Source organism: Schistocerca americana, chromosome 1 (genome assembly GCF_021461395.2).
Source record: "Schistocerca americana isolate TAMUIC-IGC-003095 chromosome 1, iqSchAmer2.1, whole genome shotgun sequence".
NCBI classification, from domain to species: domain Eukaryota; kingdom Metazoa; phylum Arthropoda; class Insecta; order Orthoptera; family Acrididae; genus Schistocerca; species Schistocerca americana.
Window position 1 is genome coordinate 448882827 of NC_060119.1, and position 21679 is coordinate 448904505.

The 21679-nt window shown below is 38.5% G+C and overlaps 1 protein-coding gene across 1 annotated transcript in view; it reads right to left on the reverse strand.

The window, feature by feature from the left end:
• Positions 1 to 21679, reverse strand: part of LOC124603084 (very long-chain specific acyl-CoA dehydrogenase, mitochondrial) — a 51512-nt gene that overhangs the window by 5388 nt on the left and 24445 nt on the right. The window contains exons 5-10 of the mRNA XM_047136370.1: positions 19872 to 20002; positions 16695 to 16870; positions 11700 to 11963; positions 7556 to 7724; positions 2063 to 2250; positions 144 to 356 (exon numbers count right to left, since the gene is read on the reverse strand). Of these exons, the coding sequence (XP_046992326.1) occupies positions 144 to 356; positions 2063 to 2250; positions 7556 to 7724; positions 11700 to 11963; positions 16695 to 16870; positions 19872 to 20002 (1141 nt within the window). The remainder of the gene's footprint in view (positions 1 to 143; positions 357 to 2062; positions 2251 to 7555; positions 7725 to 11699; positions 11964 to 16694; positions 16871 to 19871; positions 20003 to 21679) is intronic.

The window sequence follows — 21679 nt, forward strand, 5'->3', positions numbered from 1 at the left end:
GTTAGTGCCTTTTACTCAGTAGTTCACTGGCAAGGATATCACTTACAGTATCCCTATAATCTACATACTTCTTCCTGTTAAACCTGAAATTGGAATATGTGTATCTTTATTTAAACACCTTATTAAATAACTATTCAACATACCTCTTGACACCAAATTTCAACAATCATTTGTTCATACGCTGCAGATTTCAGGTTACTATTCAAAGACTTTGTTGCTCTAGACAGAACTACCACCATCGTGTAAATATCAATTGCAGCATTTGCCAGTCTATTCAAAATAAATTGTTCTTCAACAATTCCTCGTCCATATTTGATTAGTGCAGATTCCACAGAACTCCCGTATGCAGCAATGGCCTGAAAATAAAAATAAATTAGCCCTGTCTTCTACTGTCAATTAAAAACAAAAGTCATTGCATTACATAAACTGATAAAATATAGCCTTGAAGTAGTGACTCCTCATGCGTGATGTAATGCACATTTGTAGAACAGCAAAAATTGTTAAATGTAGACTTAATGTTGACATTGTATAGTTTGGGTGTGTGTTACTGTACTGATAGAAGACCTTTTCATTCAAGTGCACCAACAGTTTGTTTGTTTTATAATAGTATACATATGTTTAAAACATGTCTTCTACATATAACATTAACACTAACATACTCCAAAATATGCTTATAGCAGCAGCTATTCCAAAATTTGAATATCTTGAGAAAAGTGGGGAAAATGTATTAGACAGCTATGGCATAGTTTAACATGCATCTGTATCTTAAATGACTGTGGAAAACCTTACAACTTTTTACCCTGCGATTTGCAACTGAGTATGAAGCGTAAATAAGCAACAGTAAAGTTTCTGCATCTTGTAATCTCATTTCTGTAAGGCTTGGTGAAGATGTTGGAGCAGTGGCATTCATAAACCACAGACAACTTCTGAAATCTTGCTAAGGCAACTGGGGCTGTATGTCACTGTCGGTTTATCAGGCCTTAAATGGTTGCCATCAATGATGTTTTATTTTCGCAAGTCAGCTAAATCTTGTGTGTATGCCACATAAGGAAGAACAGTCATCAGGCCACATTATCTGCATCTTTAAGTATCTGTACAAATACAGGTTATGGTCCACTTTTTAAGCTCCTGTAACCATCCTAGGTATTTATAGTGGTTAGCTAGGATCTGATCAGTCTATGTTGGACCAAGCAAAGGCATTACCGTCAGTAGTTCTGTTTGTGCTATTGAGGTACTCAACAGCGTGGGAGGTTCTGAACAATCTTGTTTTCTATTAGGTCTTTTTTAATTAATAATATGGATCAACAGGTGAGTTTTTCATGATATACGAGATGCTAGACACTTGGCAGCACTCGCTGGATTTTACTGAGATGAGCTATGACAATTTTCTTTAAGCAGAGATAAAAATTTTTAGTGTTCTTTCCCATTTAGTTTGCTTCTGGAAATTGGCCATCTGTCAGACAATAAATTATCCAAGGCTGCCAATGGGGAAAGAAAAAATTACTCATCACTGTTCTTGGTGACACCAACCACAGTTCCAAAAATCATTTTGCTTGCAGCCCATTGTATATTTTCAAATGCTCCCACTCATCTTTAACATAGTGAACTCTTTCAGTCAACAAGACTAAATAAAGATTGAAGCTGTTCTAGCCAGAGTGATTATCTCAGTGCTGTTTTTACAGTTAAAGTAATTATTCTGAAGCATCTGTTCTCTCTCTAGTAATTGGCCCCTGTCGTTTCAGCACAATACTATGGCTGCAAGTATGAAAATGGAGGCAACTGGAAATGAGGAATTTAGTACAACATGATAGTTTCCATAGTGACAGGTAACACAGTAGCCAAACTTCTTGGGTAAAAGCAGCTTTGTAACAATGCAAGCCCCTTTTCTAGTTTTCGCTTTTGTAAAGATGGTCTGTGATGCACAATTTAGAATATGCCCAATACTGTGGCAGTACATTTTTGCTGCGGCACACAGAAGAAAAATGTCCACACTCTTAGCTCATTCTCTTGACTGTGTTGAGAAATACGAACATATTGCTGTTATGAAATGGTTGTTTCATACCTTAGAGGCGAGTGTGGCAGAAGATGAAAGATTGGGATGCACAACATGAGACAATGATGGAGGGCTGGCCAAGCCAACAGATCGAATAGCTCGTTTGGTTGCCTCACCAAATATAAGTCCAAGGTTTGCTGCAGGGTTCTTAAAAGCCTTCTGCAATTCTCGCAGGTGAGCTCCAGCATACTGAATACCTGTAAAACAAAATGGTTATATTGATGTGGCTTCTGCATTAACCATGAAAATCTTATTTGCAAATAATTACTTCACACTAATATACTACAAGGGCCGCATACACTGGCAAATGAGTGACAGGTATCTCCAAAGCCAATTCCCAGAAACTGGAACTTTATGAACTTAATATTCACATTTACCAATCAAAATATATTCACAAAGTGTCATTTAGCCTGAAAAACAACACAAATTTTATTGATTGACATTGATATTGAGGAACTCACCATTTCAATGGCTCAAACTTTTGATCAGGGTGAAAGAAAGCCATTTGATAGCAAGCTTTTGAAATAATTATTTCTCGAATGCATGGTTTTGCTAAAATATGTACTGATAAAATTCTCTCGAGCTACCAACTGGCTGCTGCTGCCATCCTTACATAGCCGCGCTGCCTTCTGTGACGTCACTGGTGCATCCTCCATTACCATATAAGGTAATGTTTTCGTTGTGTGCCTGCTGCAACCTTCCAATGACCAAGACCCAAGTTGCAGGCTGCCATCTTTATTGGCATGTTGTCACAAACTTTTATTCTATCACTTGTTTTATTACAATGTCTCTTCTAATGCACTACGATGTCTGTTTTCTAGAGCATGCTTTGCTACCACTGATTTCTCATGGTACTGAAGGCAAAAGCACCTCTTGTTCTGCACAGCACTGTTTGATAGTATGCAGTCTGAGTAACTACAAACTGTTTGTACCCGCTTGTTATTTTATGTTCTCCTGGTGTTCTGAAACCATTTTTTAGTCTGGCGGTGGTTGTAGCTGTTTTCCTTGAAAATCACCAATTGAGACAGCTACCATTTGATCCGCCAAGGGCCTCAGAAAAGAACATTTCTGGAGTGGATGATGATAGATTTTAGTGTGCAGGTATCAGTCTGTGTGGGTGAGTTTCTGGTAAACATCGTGACTGAAACACCCGTCTGCTTCATGGCGGACGAGGAAGTCAAGAAATGGCAAGGCACCACCTGCCTCTACCTCATGAACTTGTTATCACAGATATTGTTGATGTGCGGCAAGAATACTCCTTATCTTTTCACATCCATGAGACCACCCAACGAACGTGTCGTCAACGTAACGATAAAAGCAACTAGGCTGTACAGGAACTGTGTCCAGGTTCTTGTCCTCAAAAGTACTCGATAAATGTGTTGTCTATAGTTGGAGCTAATGGGCTCCCCATCATGACACAGTCTGTCTGATTAAAGTATTCTCCACTATACAAAAAAAAGTGACATCACAGTGTGCTTAAATAAATCCACAACAGCACCATGAAGAGATGATGATTCCATGTTTTGCCTTTGTGAGCCACCATATCAATACTGCTGCAGCCAAGAAAATATTTTGTCATGCTAGCTTCATCTAGAGAGGGTGCGTCACACCAGAAAGCAGTTGAATACAAATGCCTACGAGCTAATAGCCGTCCATCTGCAGCTGACAGCGTTACTCTCAGTTTTGTATTGGGAATGGATTGATGCAGCCACAGTAGCACAATAAATGTCATCACAGAACAGCCAAGGAGAGGTAGAATGGGAAATTCAACTGGCTTTCACAGCAACAGTATGGGGCAGAGTAGAAAACAACAGAACACGCAGTTATCAACATGACTATGAGAAACATCGATGCACGTGCGATTTCGGCTCTTACGAAGGGTCTTAATTTTGCACCATCATCACACAGTATCCCTTTCACTGACGTAATAAGTGGTGTGGCACAAGCAGTTCACAAGAAGCCCAATGAATCTGCTAAAGAAATTCATTGAGAAACAAGCTACATTCTCTTAAAATCCAAGCTGCCAACCTCCAACATGAAAAGATCTGAATGTAATGATCTTGAAGAAGTCTGAAATGATCCTCTCTTCATAGTCCTGCCAGCTGACAAAGGCAGTGCAGTGGTCATTATGGAATGAGCTGACTGAAGCGAAGGTTTAGTTGATGCTGGAGGAGGACACACATCAAAAAATTAACAAAGGAACAAATGCCCAGAATAATGAGGAAGACATCAGAGCTTCTCAATAGAATGTCATAAGATCTCCTTCCTATGGCACCTCTACCATCTACATTGAGTGGCCTTCTAACAGTTTACAAGAAGGACACAACCCTATTCCCTTCATGATCACCATTGGATTGCCACTTTATAGACTCGTGAAACAACTGGCCAGCCTCTTTACTCTGCATGTTGGTCACTGTGTGCACCACATCAACAATGTGATCAACTTCCTCAGTCAAATTAAATGCCTGTGTCTTGGAGAAGGAGATATTATGGTCAGCTTTGATGTTGTGTCATTCACGTGTGTTCCCATCAATTATTATTTAGATCTGCTCTCCCAGTTGTTTGATGACCTCGTTGTGAATTTATTTAAGCACACACTGCTATAATTATTTTTGTACGATGTAGAATATTTTTATCAGATGGGCGGCATCATGATGGGGAGTCCATTAGCTCCTTTTATAATCAACTTGTTTATGAAGTTCTTTGAAGACATTGCCCTGGACATGGCTTCTGCAAAGTGTAGCTGCTTTTATCATTACACTGACATCATCACGTTTGTTGTCTGGTCTTATGGATGTGAAAAACAGAATCCTTGGACTGCATCAACAATATCCATGACAACATAAAATTCGCAATGGAGGTAGAGAGAGATGGTGCCTTGCCATTACATGATATCCTTGTCTGCCATAAAGCAAATGGATGCCACAGCCACAGCATTTACTGGAAACCCACACACACAGACCGATATATGCACGCTAACAGCCATCACCTTCTGTTGCAGAAACATTCTGTTCAGAGGACCTTGGTAAATTGAGTGAAAGATGTCTCAGATGGTGAAAACCAAGGAACTGAGCCATTAGGGAAAGTTTTCAAGGAAAACAGCTACAGCAACTATTAGATTTCTTTCCAAAAATCTGACCGAGCGAGGTGGCGCAGTGGTTAGCACACTGGACTCGCATTCGGGAGGACGATGGTTCAATCCCGTCTCCGGCCATCCTGATTTAGGTTTTCCGTGATTTCCCTAAATCGCTTCAGGCAAATGCCGGGATGGTTCCTTTGAAAGGGCACGGCCGATTTCTTTCCCCATCCTTCCCTCACCCGAGCTTGCGCTCCGTCTCTAATGACCTCGTTGTCGATGGGACGTTAAACACTAATCTCCTCCTCCCCCTCCTCCAAAAATCTGAAGCAGAGGGACCCTGAGGAGGATTCTAAAAAGCATATGTCTTTGCCATTCTGTGGCTCAGTAACAGGAAAGATTAACTGACTCCTATAGGGGCATCAAATCAATTTCTTCTTCAGGTTGCAACTGAAATTCGACAGGTCATTTGGCCTGTGAAAGACGATGCAGGCCTCAGAATGCCAGGAATATATAAAATAGGGTGTGGGTGTGGACAGTTTTATGTCGGTCAGACTGTGCATACTATTGGACAGTGCTGTGTAGAACGCAAGAGATGCTTTTGTTTTCGGTACCATTAGAAATCAGCAATAGCAGAATATGCTCTAGAAAATGGAAATCATACTGCATTTGAAGAGACATCAGTTATTACACAGACTAATAGTTTCTAAGACAGTGTAATAAAAGAAGGAGTTGAGATACAATTTTTGACAACACCCTCAATAAAGACAGCAACCTGCAACTAAGTACAGCTTGGGACGTGGCCATTGGAGGGTTGAAGCAAGTGTGGCAGGCGAGCACTGAAAACATTACCTTATATGGTGCCGGAGCAAGCACAAGTGACGTAGCAGCAACCAAAAGAGTCACCACATGACAATGGCAGAGGATTTTAAACCACTTGACATGACTGGAAGCTCGAAAGAATTTTAACACAATTATCTCTCATTTTGTACCAGAAGATAAGGAGATGGTTGTGTGTGTGTGTGTGTGTGTGTGTGTGTGTCAAATAGCTTGGTGGACCACTCACAACATAGCTCAAGAGAGAGAGTTATTAAAAGGATGGAAAGAAATTGTGAAGGTCACTGTGACAGAGTGAAGGAAACAAGGAGAAATTTGGAAAGAAAATGAAAGTTCTGGGAGAAGACATAAAAACTCTGAGGTTTGTTGATTGCTATGTAATTCTGTCAAAGACAGCAAATGACTTGGAAGAGCAGCTGAAAGGAATGGATAGTGTTTTGCAAAAGAGATTGTAAGATGAACAACAACTAAAGTAAAAGAAGTGTTATGGAATGTTGAATTAAATCTGGTGATGTGAGAGAATCAGATTAGGACAGAACGAAGATTAGAGATGGAAGGCTAGTTCTGATTAGTGAAGGATGGATTTAAATAATTTAGGGACATAATAGAAAACCTAAATCAGGTTGCAAATTGGAACTGTCGTCATCCTGAATGAGTCAAGTATGCTCCCTGTTGTGCTACCACCTTGATAGATTAGGTTGGGGACACTAAAAGTAGTAGAAAAGTTTTGCTATTTGGGCATTGAAATACAATGGCCAATGTAAAGAGAATATAAAATACCGACTGGCAACAGCAAGAAGAGAATATTAATTTAAATATTAGGAATTCTTTTTTCAGTAGGTATTTGTCAAGAATGTAGTGTTACACAACAGTGAAATGTGGATGAGGAACAGTTCACACTAGAACAGAATAGGTTTTGAAATGTAGTTCTACAGTGGAAGATTTGCAGAGTTTTCGGACAACTAATGAGAAGGTTCTGAATTTTACTGGGAAAGAAGAGATACATATTTTTCCTGCCATACCATAAGTCTGATAATTTGCTTGTAGTAGAAGTTCATTCCAGAAGACATTAACAAGCCATTATGGTCTGCAGCAGTCAGAAATGGAAAGATGGTAGTCTGAGGGCACAAAAAGTACAGACTGTAGGAAGGATGCAGAAGACATTCGCACCCTACTGACTCAATTTCAATTCAAAATGAGGCTGTGTGTTATTGTGCTTCAGAAGTGTCTAAATGTAGCAGACAGCATTTATGCCCTGTCCAGGTTCAAGAAAAATCAACCAGTATATAACCCTCTGCATCCTGCAAGACTCTGCCCGTAACTTTCCAAGCAGGCCACATTGTTCTTGTTTTCTTTTTCAATGGTAAATCCAAATGTTGCCATTCCATACTTTGGTGTTTCATTTCAACCTCATAATGATAGATCCAGCTTACATCACCTGTCACAATATTCGATAATTGCCCTCATTTTGAAATCTCTGTAGAATTCTTTGAGCCATAATTTTCAAGCCAGTTTTAACAGTAAGAGAGAATGAAGGGCTGTAAGAAAGATTGTTTCATAATATGTTGTTGAATTATAATTTTACTTACCAGTCAATGCCACAAACAACCTTAATATGTCATTTGTGCCCTCAAAAATGCGAAATATCCTGAGATCTCTCAAAACCCTTTCCAGTCCACAGTCCTTCATAAAACCCATACCACCAAGTATTTGGATTGATTCATCTGTCACAGTCCATGCAGCCTCAGAAGCAAATACCTGCAAAAGCAACAAGACAAAACTCTGCAACATTACATGTAAGAAACTGGAAACTGTTGAAATTAAGCTATGGAAAATCCAGGATGGAATAATGACTATATTAGGAAAAGGATAACACACACACACACTCGGGGGCCAGAGATGGTGGTCACGCACCTGTGCGTGCATATGTATGTGTGTGTGTGTGTGTGTGTGTGTGTGTGTGTGTGTGTGTGTGTGTGTTTCTATGCCCTAATAAGGCAAAAGATCACATTTAATAGCAGTCTTTTTGTTGTGCCTGTCTGACTTACCTCCTCTATATGGTGAACAGCAATCTATCCTTTTCACAATATTGCCATTATCTATCCTTTTCGTAAAACTGCTCAAACATTTATTTCTAGTATCATAAAAATGTAAGGTTGTATTAATTTCAGTTATGTGATGAGTCTTCTCAAGTTTCAGTTCATGATTTATAAAACTGGCCTTTTCCCAAAATCCTTTAAGGCAACTAAGTGAGAAATAAACATATCAAATCCCCTCAAACGTCTTTATATACATAACCTGCACCACAGGAACTGGTAATTAAATTACGAGGTCAAGTGAACGCTGTTAAGAAATTTTACATCCATATCGCTGAACATTTTGTGCAGTACTGGATGAGTGCACTCAAGTGAAAACCAAAATTCTTAATTAGATTTCTCTGCATTGTTTCCATTTTTCTTTTGCATCTCTTGGGACACCAATGAACTTTACATTTGGGGGTTTCATTAAATGTGATTACTGATCTTTACTGCAGTTGAAAACTAATTTTTACATTTTGAAACTTATAATTTAACTTCATGCAGTGAACCAAACTGCTCTGCTACTTGACCCTTACTGGAATATTTAACTTGTGTTCCAGATGGAGTGAAACCTTTGCCTTTTGCAGGAAAATGCTCCACTTACTAAGTTATCCTGGCACAACTCATGACTCACGAACTGCCCACCAGTTTTGCTTCTGCAAGTACCTCTTCAACCTTCCAAAGGAAATATCAAATCAACACCCTTTCCTCTGCAGAGTGAAAATTCATTTTGCTTAGCCACTTGTTTGCTTGTCTCTGGTATGGAAAAGCAGGCCTATGCATCCTTGCTCATCATCAGCAAAATAATGTTAAGGTTGTGTGTGTGTGTGTGTGTGTGTGTGTGTGTGTGTGTGTGTGTGTGTGTGTGTGGTACCAGGATGGCCCCCTCGTACGCCAACCTATTCATGGGTCGCTTAGAGGAAGCCTTCTTGGTTACCCAGGCCTGCCAACCCAAAGTTTGGTACAGATTTATTGATGACATATTCATGATCTGGACTCACATTGAAGAACAACTCCAGAATTTCCTCTCCAACCTCAACTCCTTCAGTTCCATCAGATTCACCTGGTCCTACTCTAAATCCCATGCCACTTTCCTTGACGTTGACCTCCATCTGTCCAATGGCCAGCTTCACATGTCCGTCCACATCAAACCCACCAACAAGCAACAGTACCTCCATTATGACAGCTGCCACCCATTCCACATCAAACGGTCCCTTCCATACAGCCTAGGTCTTCGTGGCAAGCAAATCCGCTCCAGTCTGGAATCCCTGAACCATTACACCAACAACCTGAAAACAGCTTTCGCAACTACCCTCCCGACCTGGTACAGAAGCAAATAACCAGAGCCACTTCCTCATCCCTTCAAATCCAGATCCTCCCACAGAATAACCCCAAAAGTGCCCCACTTGTGACAGGATACTTTCCGGGACTGAATCAGACTCTGAATGTGGCTCTCCAGCAGGGATACGACTTCCTCAAATCCTGCCCTGAAATGAGATCCATCCTTCATGAAATCCTCCCCACTCCACCAAGAGTGTCTTTCTGCCGTCCACCTAACCTTCGTAACCTCTTAGTTCATCCCTATGAAATCCCCAAACCACCTTCCCCACCATCTGGCTCCTACTCTTGTAACTGCCCCCGGTGTAAAACCTGTCCCATGCACCCTCCCACCACCACCTACTCCAGTCCTGTAACCCGGAAGGTGTACACGATCAAAGGCAGAGCCACGTGTGAAAGCACCCACGTGATTTACCAACTGACCTGCCTACACTGTGAAGCTTTCTATGTGAGAATGACCAGCAACAAACTGTCCATTCGCATGAACGGACACAGGCAGACAGTGTTTGTTGGTAATGAGGATCACCCTGTAGCTAAACATGCCTTGGTGCACGGCCAGCACATCTTGGCGCAGTGTTACACCGTCCGAGTTATGTAGACACTTCCCACTAACACCAACCTGTCAGAACTCTGGAGATGGGAACTTGCCCTTCAGTATATCCTCTCTTCTCGTTATCCGCCAGGCCTCAACCTCCGCTAATTTCAAGTTGCCGCCACTCATACCTCACCTGTCTTTCAACAACATCTTTGCCTCTTTACTTCCGCCTCGACTGACATCTCTGCCCAAACTCTTTGCCTTTACAAATGTCTGCTTGTGTGTGTATGTGCAGATGTGTGTGTGTGTGTGTGTGTGTGTGTACCCATCCTTTTCCACTCCCGGGATTGGAATGACTCCTTACCCTCTCCCTTAAAACCCACTTCCTTTTGTCTTTCCCTCTCCTTCCCTCTTTCCTGATGAGGCAACAGTTTGTTGCGAAAGCTTGAATTTTGTGTGTATGTATGTGTCTGTTTGTGTTTCTATCGACCTGCCAGCGCTTTCGTATATATATATAAAAACACAGATGATTTCCCATGTGGAATGTTTCCCTCTATTATATATATATATATATATATATATATATAAAAGCAAAGATGAGGTGACTTACCGAACGAAAGCGCTGGCAGGTCGACCTGCCAGCGCTTTCGTTCGGTAAGTCACCTCATCTTTGCTTTTATATATAATTTTTCCCACGTGGAATGTTTCCTTCTATTATATATATATATATATATATATATATATATATATATATATATATATATCTGTGTGTGTGTGTTACATAGACACTAATGTAGCAGTAGCACATAGCAGCTGCTGAGTGAAAATTAGGAAGGAGGAACTTCTCATAGTAGAAGGTTTCCCGTTAATTTTATAATATTAACTTACAGTATTAAATTTAGCTTGAATAAGCACAATTTATTTAGTGCATTTTAAAGATAGCTAATAATTATAGCTGTTTCACTTTGTTCACTTATATGTTGAGCCATTACACAGCCCTAATTCAAATCTTCTGTAAGATAGTTTCACTTTTGAAAGGATGGAATAAATCCTGGTGGGGAGACATATGAAATAAGCCTTTCCGTGAAGCAGTGAAAAGAATAACAACCTTAAAGTAAGGAAGCAATGTAATACAAGGTGCAGTTTGTAAATGAGATGGTGTACAAGTTGGGAGGAAAAGAATGTTTAGTACTGAGTAGTGTGGCTTTCATTCCAGGACATGGCTCCAGAAAATGGCAGTCCTTGTAAATAGGTTAGTTCCACACAGGGAAAGTATTCCAAATCTAATACAAAGTTCCAATAATGGCCTGTGTGACACAGGAGACCTATTTGTGAAGCAAATTTGTCAAGTAATGCTAGACATGATGGCAGTGACGAGATGGGTTGCACATTCGTGTAACAAATAAATGGCATTACAGATAATTTTACCTCAACTGAACTTGTGAAACTTCACTATCAGAGGGAAGCAGTTACTGAGAATATGTTTGTAACATCCAACCACTACTACTCATTACATAATCACTATTCGCTTATATGAGATGTTAGCCTTCAGCAGCAAAAACCATAAATTTGAGACTTTAAGCAACATTTTTGTGCAATATAATACTGGTATTCGAATGTCTCAGATCGCCTAGTTCAGTAAGAAACTGAAGGCCCAAAAAATTCTAGATGCCAAACACTAGTTAAGTGTTATTTTCAACATATCATTTCTAAGCCACTCTCAGGCAATAACACATCTTACAAAAACAGCACTGTCATGTATGTTTACTTTTATTCATTTACCTTTGAAATAGCAGCTTCAAGTTGGAAATCAACAGATCCACGGTCCATGTTTCCACTAATCATATATGCTAGAGACTCTGTAACATACTGAAGCATTGCCATTCGAGCAATCTTTTCTTGAATACTTCCAAAAGTGTCAATTTTTCGACCAAATTGTACCCTTGTTGTGGCATGCTCTACTGCTTTCTTTGATACTGCTCTCATTGTGCCAGCAAGTGCTGCAGCCATCCCAAAGCGACCATTGTTTAAAATATTCATTGCAACCTGTGAATCAAATAAAAAGTCTCATGTAAGTACAGAACATTTTATTAATATCACTGTCTTCCTACCTAAGATTAGTAGAATCTAACTTGACAAATGCAACCCAGCATCTGCATCTATTAATTTAATTTTCATTATGTTAGGATTTCTGAAAACCTCTTTCTACTTCTTAAAGATTCAAATATAATGACAATTACCATTTCTTGGCCATGATGTGTACACGAACGACCACTTTCAAAAAAAATATATGTGCCACAATGAGCTGTTTTTATGGAAGTAGATACACCAAAAGAGCCACAATGGTGAGTGAAGGAATTGCAGATGCTGCTTTTGCTGTGCTACAAGGAAATCATTACATTATACTGTCCTCAAATACTCACCGACTTGTTACCTCTGTGTTAATAAACCCTAAATATTTAAAACTGCTGCTACCTAACTGTAAACAACCCATGGAAGTAGAATGGTGACTACTTAAAAACTAGAGAATTGCCTCAGTGGAGTAAGGGACATGTTAGGAACATTGAAGTTAGGAATACTGAACAGCAGAATTCGAGGAAAATGTATTAACTATGAGAATGAAACAGTGAAACCCACATCCTTTTGTCTTTCCCTCTCCTTCCCACTTTCCTGATGAAACAACCGTGGGTTGCGAAAGCTTGAATTTTGTGTGTGTGTGTTTGTGTTTGTTATTGTTTCTATCAACGTACCAATCCTTTCGTTTGGTAAGTTACAGAATCTTTGTTTTTAGATATATTTTTCCCACGTGGAATGTTTCTCTCTCTCTCTCTCTCTCTCTCTCTCTCTCTCTCTCTCTCTCCACACACACACACTATATATATATATATATATATATATATATAATTTTTTTTCTTAGCCGTTCTTGAACTGTAGACTGCTCTACATTCATTTGAAATTGCATATGGTGAGCAAAAACTATTTCAGTTAGGAAGAACTAATGTTAAGGTATGGATATATTTTCTGTCATGCCATTTTGGACAACTGAGAATGTGCACTGCAGTAACAAAAACTGCCCAAATGTACAGTGAATAAACAGCTCAAGAAACATTTTACACCACCTGCTTTTCTATAAATGTGTATACATTTATATTCATGTGCAGCAGGGTCTGAAAGAATAAGCCTTCCAGAAGTATAAAGATATTGTGAAATAGAAACAAAACAGTAATCAAAATAAAGGCAGCCTGATCAAAAGTACACATTTTAAAATTCTGAATCCGCTGTTGCCTCACCTCATATATTATAGCATGCCCCTCTTAATGTTCAGTCCACAAGGTGGTTAAGACAGGGCAACTTCAGCCCATCCTACTCTTTGACAGGGGCTTCCAGGTCACCCAGTACCAAGCATGCTCCTTATGGTTCATGTCAGCTGATATTGCAGGCCATTTCATTCAGTTGATTCTGGCTTTCTGGAGGGAAGTGCACTTGTGGATTATTGTCTTGAAAGATGAACTCTTGTCAAAGTGCTGAATTTAAGGCTGGGGGATTTTGTTCCAATATTTAACAGCCCTCTACTTATCCTCAACAGTGACAAGTGGTGTCTGGTATCTGCAACTGATACAATCCAAACTGTGATTGACCTACATTCGTGCTGAACCTATGGATCTGGATGCCTGTGATGTGCATTGGTGCCTACCTGGCTACCTCCACACTCTTCCACGATAATTATTCGGAATCAGACCAATCACGCAACTGTCAGTGAAGAGAAGCTGATTTTGAGTCAGGTTCCAGTCCTAGTGTTCCCTTGCCCACCATCTTTGTGCACCACAGTGCAGTTCTGCTTTTTTCCCCCTCCTGTTTTTCATTATGGGTGCCCTAGAGACTACATTGATCACAATTCTAGGCTGACACAACCCTCCCAGTTTCTCCATAAAAATGTAGCACTTATTTCTATTGCATTTTTCTAGTGGCACATACAAGCCGTAATTTGTAGGTATCAGTCATCAGCTGGTGGTGTTGACCACAGGCTACCACTGTGAGGCAAATCTTCAATGTTTTGTGTTTCATAATGGCATTTAAAGTTCAAATGACATCACTGTGGCCCATGGCAATTCAGAGGGTAACCTCCAATGGTGATCACTGTCAGGTAACAGGCAAGTTGTGACACCCCAGAAATTCTAAGTTCGGAGTTGGCGTGGCAGAGTCGGGGCCTCTCGGCAGGCCGCGACTTGTCGGCAGCTGCACAACGGCCTGCAAAGAGCTGTTCAGAAGAGATCTCCATCCCCTCGTACTCTTACAGATTTATGGACAGCCCTGCAGAATTCATGGTGTGAATTCCCTCCAGCACTTCTTCAGGCATTATTCATGTCCATGTCATGATGTGTTGCAGCACTTCTGCATGCCTGCGGGGGCCCTACACGATATTAGGTAGGTGTACCACTTTCTTTGGCTCTTTGTGTACTTGATAGTGAAGAAGTGCTAGAGGTGGGGAAATCAAGAGCAGGAAGTAGTAATATTGGCCCTCTTCAGTGCTCAATTTTAGGATAGTCCCAGTTCACATGTTATGTAATTGATTTTCCAAGTTCTCTAGATAATAGACACTTTAATACTACATATTCTGAAGACAAATCTGTTTGGCAGGCAGTAAGTCCAACATAACTGAAGAGATTCAAAACTTTATTTAAAAAAACTAGAGCTGAAAGAGAGAACTTAAAAGTTAACACAGAAAAAAAGTATTATTCACTTCAAAACAAGTGTTCAAAAGAAACAAAATATTGTGAACAATTACATTTTGTCAAAGATCTTTTCCAGCTGTAAATTTTTGGATCTATACATAGATGACCAGCTTTCATGGAAGCAGTAAGTTGATCATTTCTGCAAAAAAGTGATAGCCAATCTATATACATTAAGAACATTATAGCCATACCTTAATTTTAAATCATTAAGGACCCTTGTTTTTGGTTTAGTCTTATGCTTTGTCTTATGGAATAAAGATGTGAGGTGTGACCTGTCAAATTAATATGAAAATGGGTTTTCATACTGGAGAAGAGAGCCTTGAGGATTGTAGCAAATGTGAAACAAGGAGAACTACTGAAAAGCCTATTTATTGTTTTCAGTATTCTCACAATTTATGCCACATATATGTGTTGCTGCCAAAAAACATTAAGGTCTGAAATAGGAACAACCAGAGATGTGAGACATAAGAGATTTCTATTAGGTTAACAGAAGATTAACAATAACAGGAAAAAGCCCTTATGTCAAAGATGATGTTTTTCATAATTTCCTACCAAATTACTATAGGATGTTGGCCACAGGTACTTTTACAAACCAACTTAATTCATGACTTCTCTGTAAGTGCCTTTATAACTTGGAACCAACATAAATGATGACAATAGCAACAATCCTGTCCTAGCAGCAATTGCAGTTCTAAATTGCATATAAAACCAACTGTTCACAATGGAGTGAAATATCCTAATGTATAAATTAAATAATTGTACAGCAGTGTAAAAAAACTTCTTTGTGTGCACAAATAATGTTATAATTTTACTTGGTTGACTGCCTTCGTATGGAGAATTACATATTACTAAACAAAATAAACAAACTCCACTGCATCAAAACCGGGCTAGACAGAGGAAACCCCAAAGTAGTGTTATAGGCCCTTTGCTGTTCCTTAGCTATATAAACGATTTGGGAAGCAATATGAGCAGCAGTCTTAGTCTGTTTGCAGATGACGCTGCCGTTTATCGACTAATAAAGTCATCAGAAGATCAAAACAAATTGCAAAATGATTTAGGAAAGCTATCTGAATGGTGCGAAAATTGGCAGTTGACCCTAAATAATGAAAAGTGTAAGGTCATCCACGTGAGTACTAAAAGGAATTCATTAAACTTCAGTTATATGATAAATCAGTAAAATCTACAGGCCATAAATTCAACTAAATACCTAGGAATTACAAATACGAACAACTTAAATTGGAAGGAACACACAGAAAATGTAACAGATCTACTAAGGATACTGCCTACACTACTCTTTTTCGTCCTCTTTTAGAATACTGCTGCACAATGTGGGATCCTTACCAGATACGACTGACGGAGTATATCGAAAAAGTACAAAGAGAGGCAGCACGTTTTGTATTATCACAAAATATGGGAGAGAGAGTCACTGAAGTCATACAGGATTTGGGCTGGACAACATTAAAAGAAAGGCGTTTTTCGTTGCGATGGAATCTTCTCACGAAATTCCAGTCACCAACTTTCTCCTCCAAATCAGAAAATATTTTGTTGACACTGGCCTACCTAGGGAGAAATGAGCAAGATAAAATAAGGGAAATCAGAGCTCGTACGGGAAGATATAGGTGTTCATTCTTTCCACGCACTATACGAGATTGGAATAATAGAGAATTGTGAAGGTGGTTCAATGAACCCTCTACCAGGCACTTAAATGTGATTTGCAGAGTATCCAAGTAGATGTAGATGAATTATCAAGCATTACCAACCAGATTCATTGGTTGAAATCATAAATGATAATTAAACAACACTGGCCATCAAAAGAACAAATCGAAGTACCGTGAGCAAAAGCAACAGATTAAACAGAAGCAGGATGAAGGTCAAATTCTTTGTCTGTTATCTCTAAATGAATGCTGAAGAAATAAATGAATGTGGATTAAAAAATAATTCATTTAATAATAGCAATTCATACAATACATTTCGAACTGTAATGTTTTTGCATTATAATTACAATTACTTCCATATTTTTATGAGACAGCAATATTACACATACCTTGAAACCTTGACCCACCCCACCAAGGACATTTTCAATGGGAATTTTTACATCTTCATAGTAAACTTCAGTTGTATTTGAGGCTTTGATTCCCATCTTCTTTTCTGGTGGGCCAGAAGAAACTCCACCAAATGAACGTTCAACTATGAAGGCAGTTACCTTGTCTTTCACCTCTCCTAAATTAAAAACAAAAGACAATCAGTTTTATAACGTGTGTGTGTGTGTGTGTGTGTGTGTGTGTGTGTGTGTACCCCAAAAAGATTACACTAAAAATTGCAAAATACGGTGTATCATTCTGAATTGAATGCACATCAAAAGAAGACATTAAAAGCTAAAAAATATGATTTATCACCATTTGAGTGTTTAAGATGTACTACACTAAATGCTTTACACAAAGTACAAAGTCTTGCCACCAATATTTCTGTAGAAATCATCATATAATATTGGTACCTGACAGTTTTAGTTAAAAATCTGCAATAAATTGAGGATTAGAAGAATAAGAGTTACTTTTGAGGATATGAGCTGGTGTATGATCATGCTGTAAAAAACCAAGCATGATCATTCATTCATAAATCAGCTACTAAAATATTTACTAAAGGAAGCAGAATTGCGAGTAACAACCTCTGTGCACATCAAAGAAGCAAATGATAATGTGAAATTTACGAAGAATTCTATCTGCATTTCATCACAATTCTGCTGTTGGGCATTTTATTTCTAGAGGAAGATTACACGTATGTTATACCTGTGCACTTTCATCATTTGCCCATCACAGTCCCAATTTATGTTTTCTTTCCATTGTACTTATTTTTAAACCAGAGCAAATGACTGAGTAAAGACAACAGATGATAAAGAAGAAAAATAAAATGTTGATAGCATTCCTAACTGTTCTAATGTTTGCTTACAAAACATACAAGTGTGAACCCCAAATTCAGTTCTAATTACATCTCATTATTAAATGAATACTTTTTCTCGAAGTGAAGAGTGACCCAAAATATTATCTCACAGGACATCAACGAATGACAATAGGACGTGTTAAGCGATTTCTAGAATCCCCGAAGTTGGCGAATATTCTTATGGTAGCTGAACCAAATTATTTTAGCACACTGAAAATACAGTGAAACCCCACTTTTTATGGGACTTCAAAAATGTTGTTAAATGCTATAAAATGTACAGTGTGGGAAATAATGTTTTAAGCTGTAAAAGTTGCTTATGTGATACTCATTTACATTTTCGCACTTTATGTATGATATATGTACATAGTAGGGATCAGAATACTTGTCAGGGACTTGTTTATTATCTAATGAAGGTTTATTAACTAATAAAAACTGCTGATGTAACTGGAATCAATAACTGTGCAGGAAGTAGGAACATTTGACTCAATTTCACACATCAATCAATGTTTTTGGATATCCTGCAGCTGTCATTCATTATTTAAATAATGAAATACTGCACCAGTTACATATTTTTTCATACTTACACAACGCATTTCAAGAATTTTTTTCTCTCTGTCAAGTGCAAATATTTATCCAAGTATTTTGTGTGGTGTCTGCATATGTGTTGTTCTGCATCCCTTGCCCTGCAGTCATCCTTTTGAGGTGATCAGGTACTGTGTCTCCTCAGTTATGTAGAAAACCACACACATGCTAAACTATCACTCACATTGTTTGTGTAACATCACAAAAAAATACATATGTAAATACTGCACCTGACAATGAGAGTAAATTCTCGAAACATATTTTGCTCGGCATGAAAAAAATATGTAATTGGCTCTGTGCTTAAACCAAAAATATTTGAGCAAAGTGAAGTGAGTGAAGGTGTCAACTAGCACTATAAGTGGCCAAACGACAAAAAACACTAAATGTGGTTCAACCAAAGGTGTCACGATGATCACAACAATCACAAAACTGTGCATGTGCAGTAGGGCACCGAGCAGAGCTTGGCAATGGCAGGAGATACAAGATGAATAGTTACAACTTTTACATGTTTACTGGTTCGAATCTGCTGAACAGAGCACCCTGGTGTCCAGAAACTTAACCACATAATATTCATAAAAACTACTTCACAGCCAACATCATGCCAGTGTCTTTTTACATCAGTTTTTTCTCCACGAACTTTTTTTTATAAAGCATAAATCATGGGAAAACTATAAAGATGTTAATGCAAAATAAAGTGCGAATTAACATTGTGGACATAGGAAATTTGACAAAAGCGATAAAAAATGTAGTAAATGCTGGGAAACTTCATTCCGGGAACATAAAAGCAGGATTATACTGTGTGATTTTTCCAGGTGATATCCATATATACCATCAAGAACTAAAAATTTCCTTTCTATTTACTTCTGGCATACTGTGTCTGTATGGGACATGTAAAGTGTAGGCTCATGTTAAGCTCATAACTAAACCAGTGGTAGTGCAGCTACTTTTAGGATCTCTCAAGCTAGCCAAAACAAAGCAAATAAACAAGGCAAACTATGTTTCACAGATTGCCCTGTCACTTTTGTTTCTCAACCTGTGTCTCTCTTCATACACATTATTGACCCAGAAGTGAATTACTTCAACCCACATTGTGGAAAACATGAAGAGTAAATGTCTGCAACCAACCAGGCACATCATGTTACTTTTTAAAGAAGAAAACTGGCAAATGACAAATTCACTAATTATGGTATTTACATATTCACATGATTTCATATGATACCTCACATAAGGCAAGAATCAAAACCCTCTTTCTATTGCAGGCATCATGCACGATTAATTAAGAGCCATCTGCTGTTCTTGAAATGGCAGTCTTGGTGTGAGTGGAGACCACCTTTGAAAATGACAATGATGGAGTGCACAGGCAGTGGCTGCCCTATCTCCCAATTTACACCAAGCTGCTGATGTGACAGGAAGTCACTCTGCTACATATTTTAAATTCAGGTTAGCAGATGCCTGCCATTCCGTCACAAACCAGTTCACAACTATACAGAAGACACAGTGTGATGATGTACATATACTACAACACAAACATTTGCTGCATAAAGCAGCCAACAAATGTGATACATTTATTACAAAACAAATCTATAAGTAATCAATAAGCAAGGGGAAATTCTGTTGAAACTGTATCTTACAAATGTTTGGAAATTCTTCAACCGTAGCTCTAACCAGTCTTTTTAACTCCATAACAAAAGGTCTAGCTTACCCGTTTTCTCATCTTTGACTGGAGTCTGAGCAAATACTGTCATAATTTCTGCTATCCCACCATTGCTAATCCATATCTTGCTTCCATTCAGTATATAATGCTTTCCATCTGGAGACAAGACAGCTCGGCTCCTGCAAAATATACAGTTGCATCAAGAATGTCTCACTGCAAGATATTTTAAAAATACTTTGTATTGGCCACAGCACATTGTCAGTATGAGTGCGATGTAAAGATATGAAACTTTAAGTCAGCTAGTGCTAAATGTGAGAAGATTTCACCAGGAACACCAGACATGATCCATACTCAAGCATCAATTATTATTTAATACGAAGCGGTAGACTATGATGATTTGTGGTGGGGGCCCTAAACAACAAGGTCATCAGCTGCAAAGCTCTACAACACTACAACTTGATTAAATTGTCATATCATACTAGCCTGTTTGTATATGTAATAACTTTATTGTGCCAATTAATCACACCAAACAAGCAAATACCACCTTAAAATAATTTAATCAGGCAATTTATGCTAGCCAGTCATTTTCTGTTACACACACACACACACACACACACACACACACACACACACACTACTAATTCAACTTTGGTCAGGTTTATTACATCCAAATTCCCTACCTGTTGGTGACTGAAAGAAAAAATAATGACAGTGTCACATTTCTCTTCTTATGGATTATCAAATTTTTGGGGAAAAATAAAAGGCTAGAAAAGTTGAATTTCATTATTTTGTATCTCAGTGAATCATTTTCTAAACACAAAAGTAGATGAAGTTTATGAGAAGTGGCAGTAAAAAGTTAATTTCTTTTAGTCTTCAATAGCATTTGAATTGCATTGCTTGTTCTTATGTGAATTTATATTGTTAGCAAACACTGATGAGAATTTTTGAAGTTTCTTATGATGATGGTTTTGAGTTTTATTATTATACCAAAGAAGAAAGCAGTGCCCACGTAAAAATAGTAGTAACTGACAAAAAAGTCTTAGGACCAGCTGGGCTTTGTATTCTGATACATAACTATTAAACTGCAAAGTATTTGAAGGGAGCAAATCACAAAGTCACGATTCGCATAAAGTGGAGGGAAACTATCACAGTATCATTAATTTACAAGTGATAAGTCTGTTTACGAAAGTTGAGTTCATTTTGCAACTTAGCACTTTTTGTCCAAATTTCCTTTGCCCCTATCAGAGGTGACTACAGGGAGCATTGGGATCAGCTCTGCCACACAGACAGATTATTAAAACAGAGAGGTGAGAAAGGGAGATTTTTCATCTCTGCTTAATTGAACATAGTTACTATAAGTGTAAATGGTCATCATTTTCCCATATTTTTCACTTACAAGGGAAATACATGATCTCGAAAGCTCACAACAGCATGAAAATGTGCGCAGAATAAAAATCACTCATCCCAAACATGGTGGTATGAGCCATTCACAAATTGCACATCTTACAACAATAGACAGTTGAATGATAATCTACTCTAGAGGAACTTTGGTAACACGAAGGAACAGCATACTGATGTGATAGAATGGGGGGGGAGGGAAACACATTTCAATGGCAAGCCTTATTGCTATATAGACTAATTACATCATCTGGACAACCAGTTTTTTCTTCTGGCCTGATAGTATTGCACAGCTATTTTGTCTTCAGAGTGCAAATGTGGGATTTCAATGAAATGGACAAGGCAAAATGTAAGAGAACAATATGCTCATCAACCAAAGCCATAGTCTCAGATTTAACATCACATTGCATTCAGAGAGTCCAACATCGAACACCCCACTAAATACATTTTCAAATGAT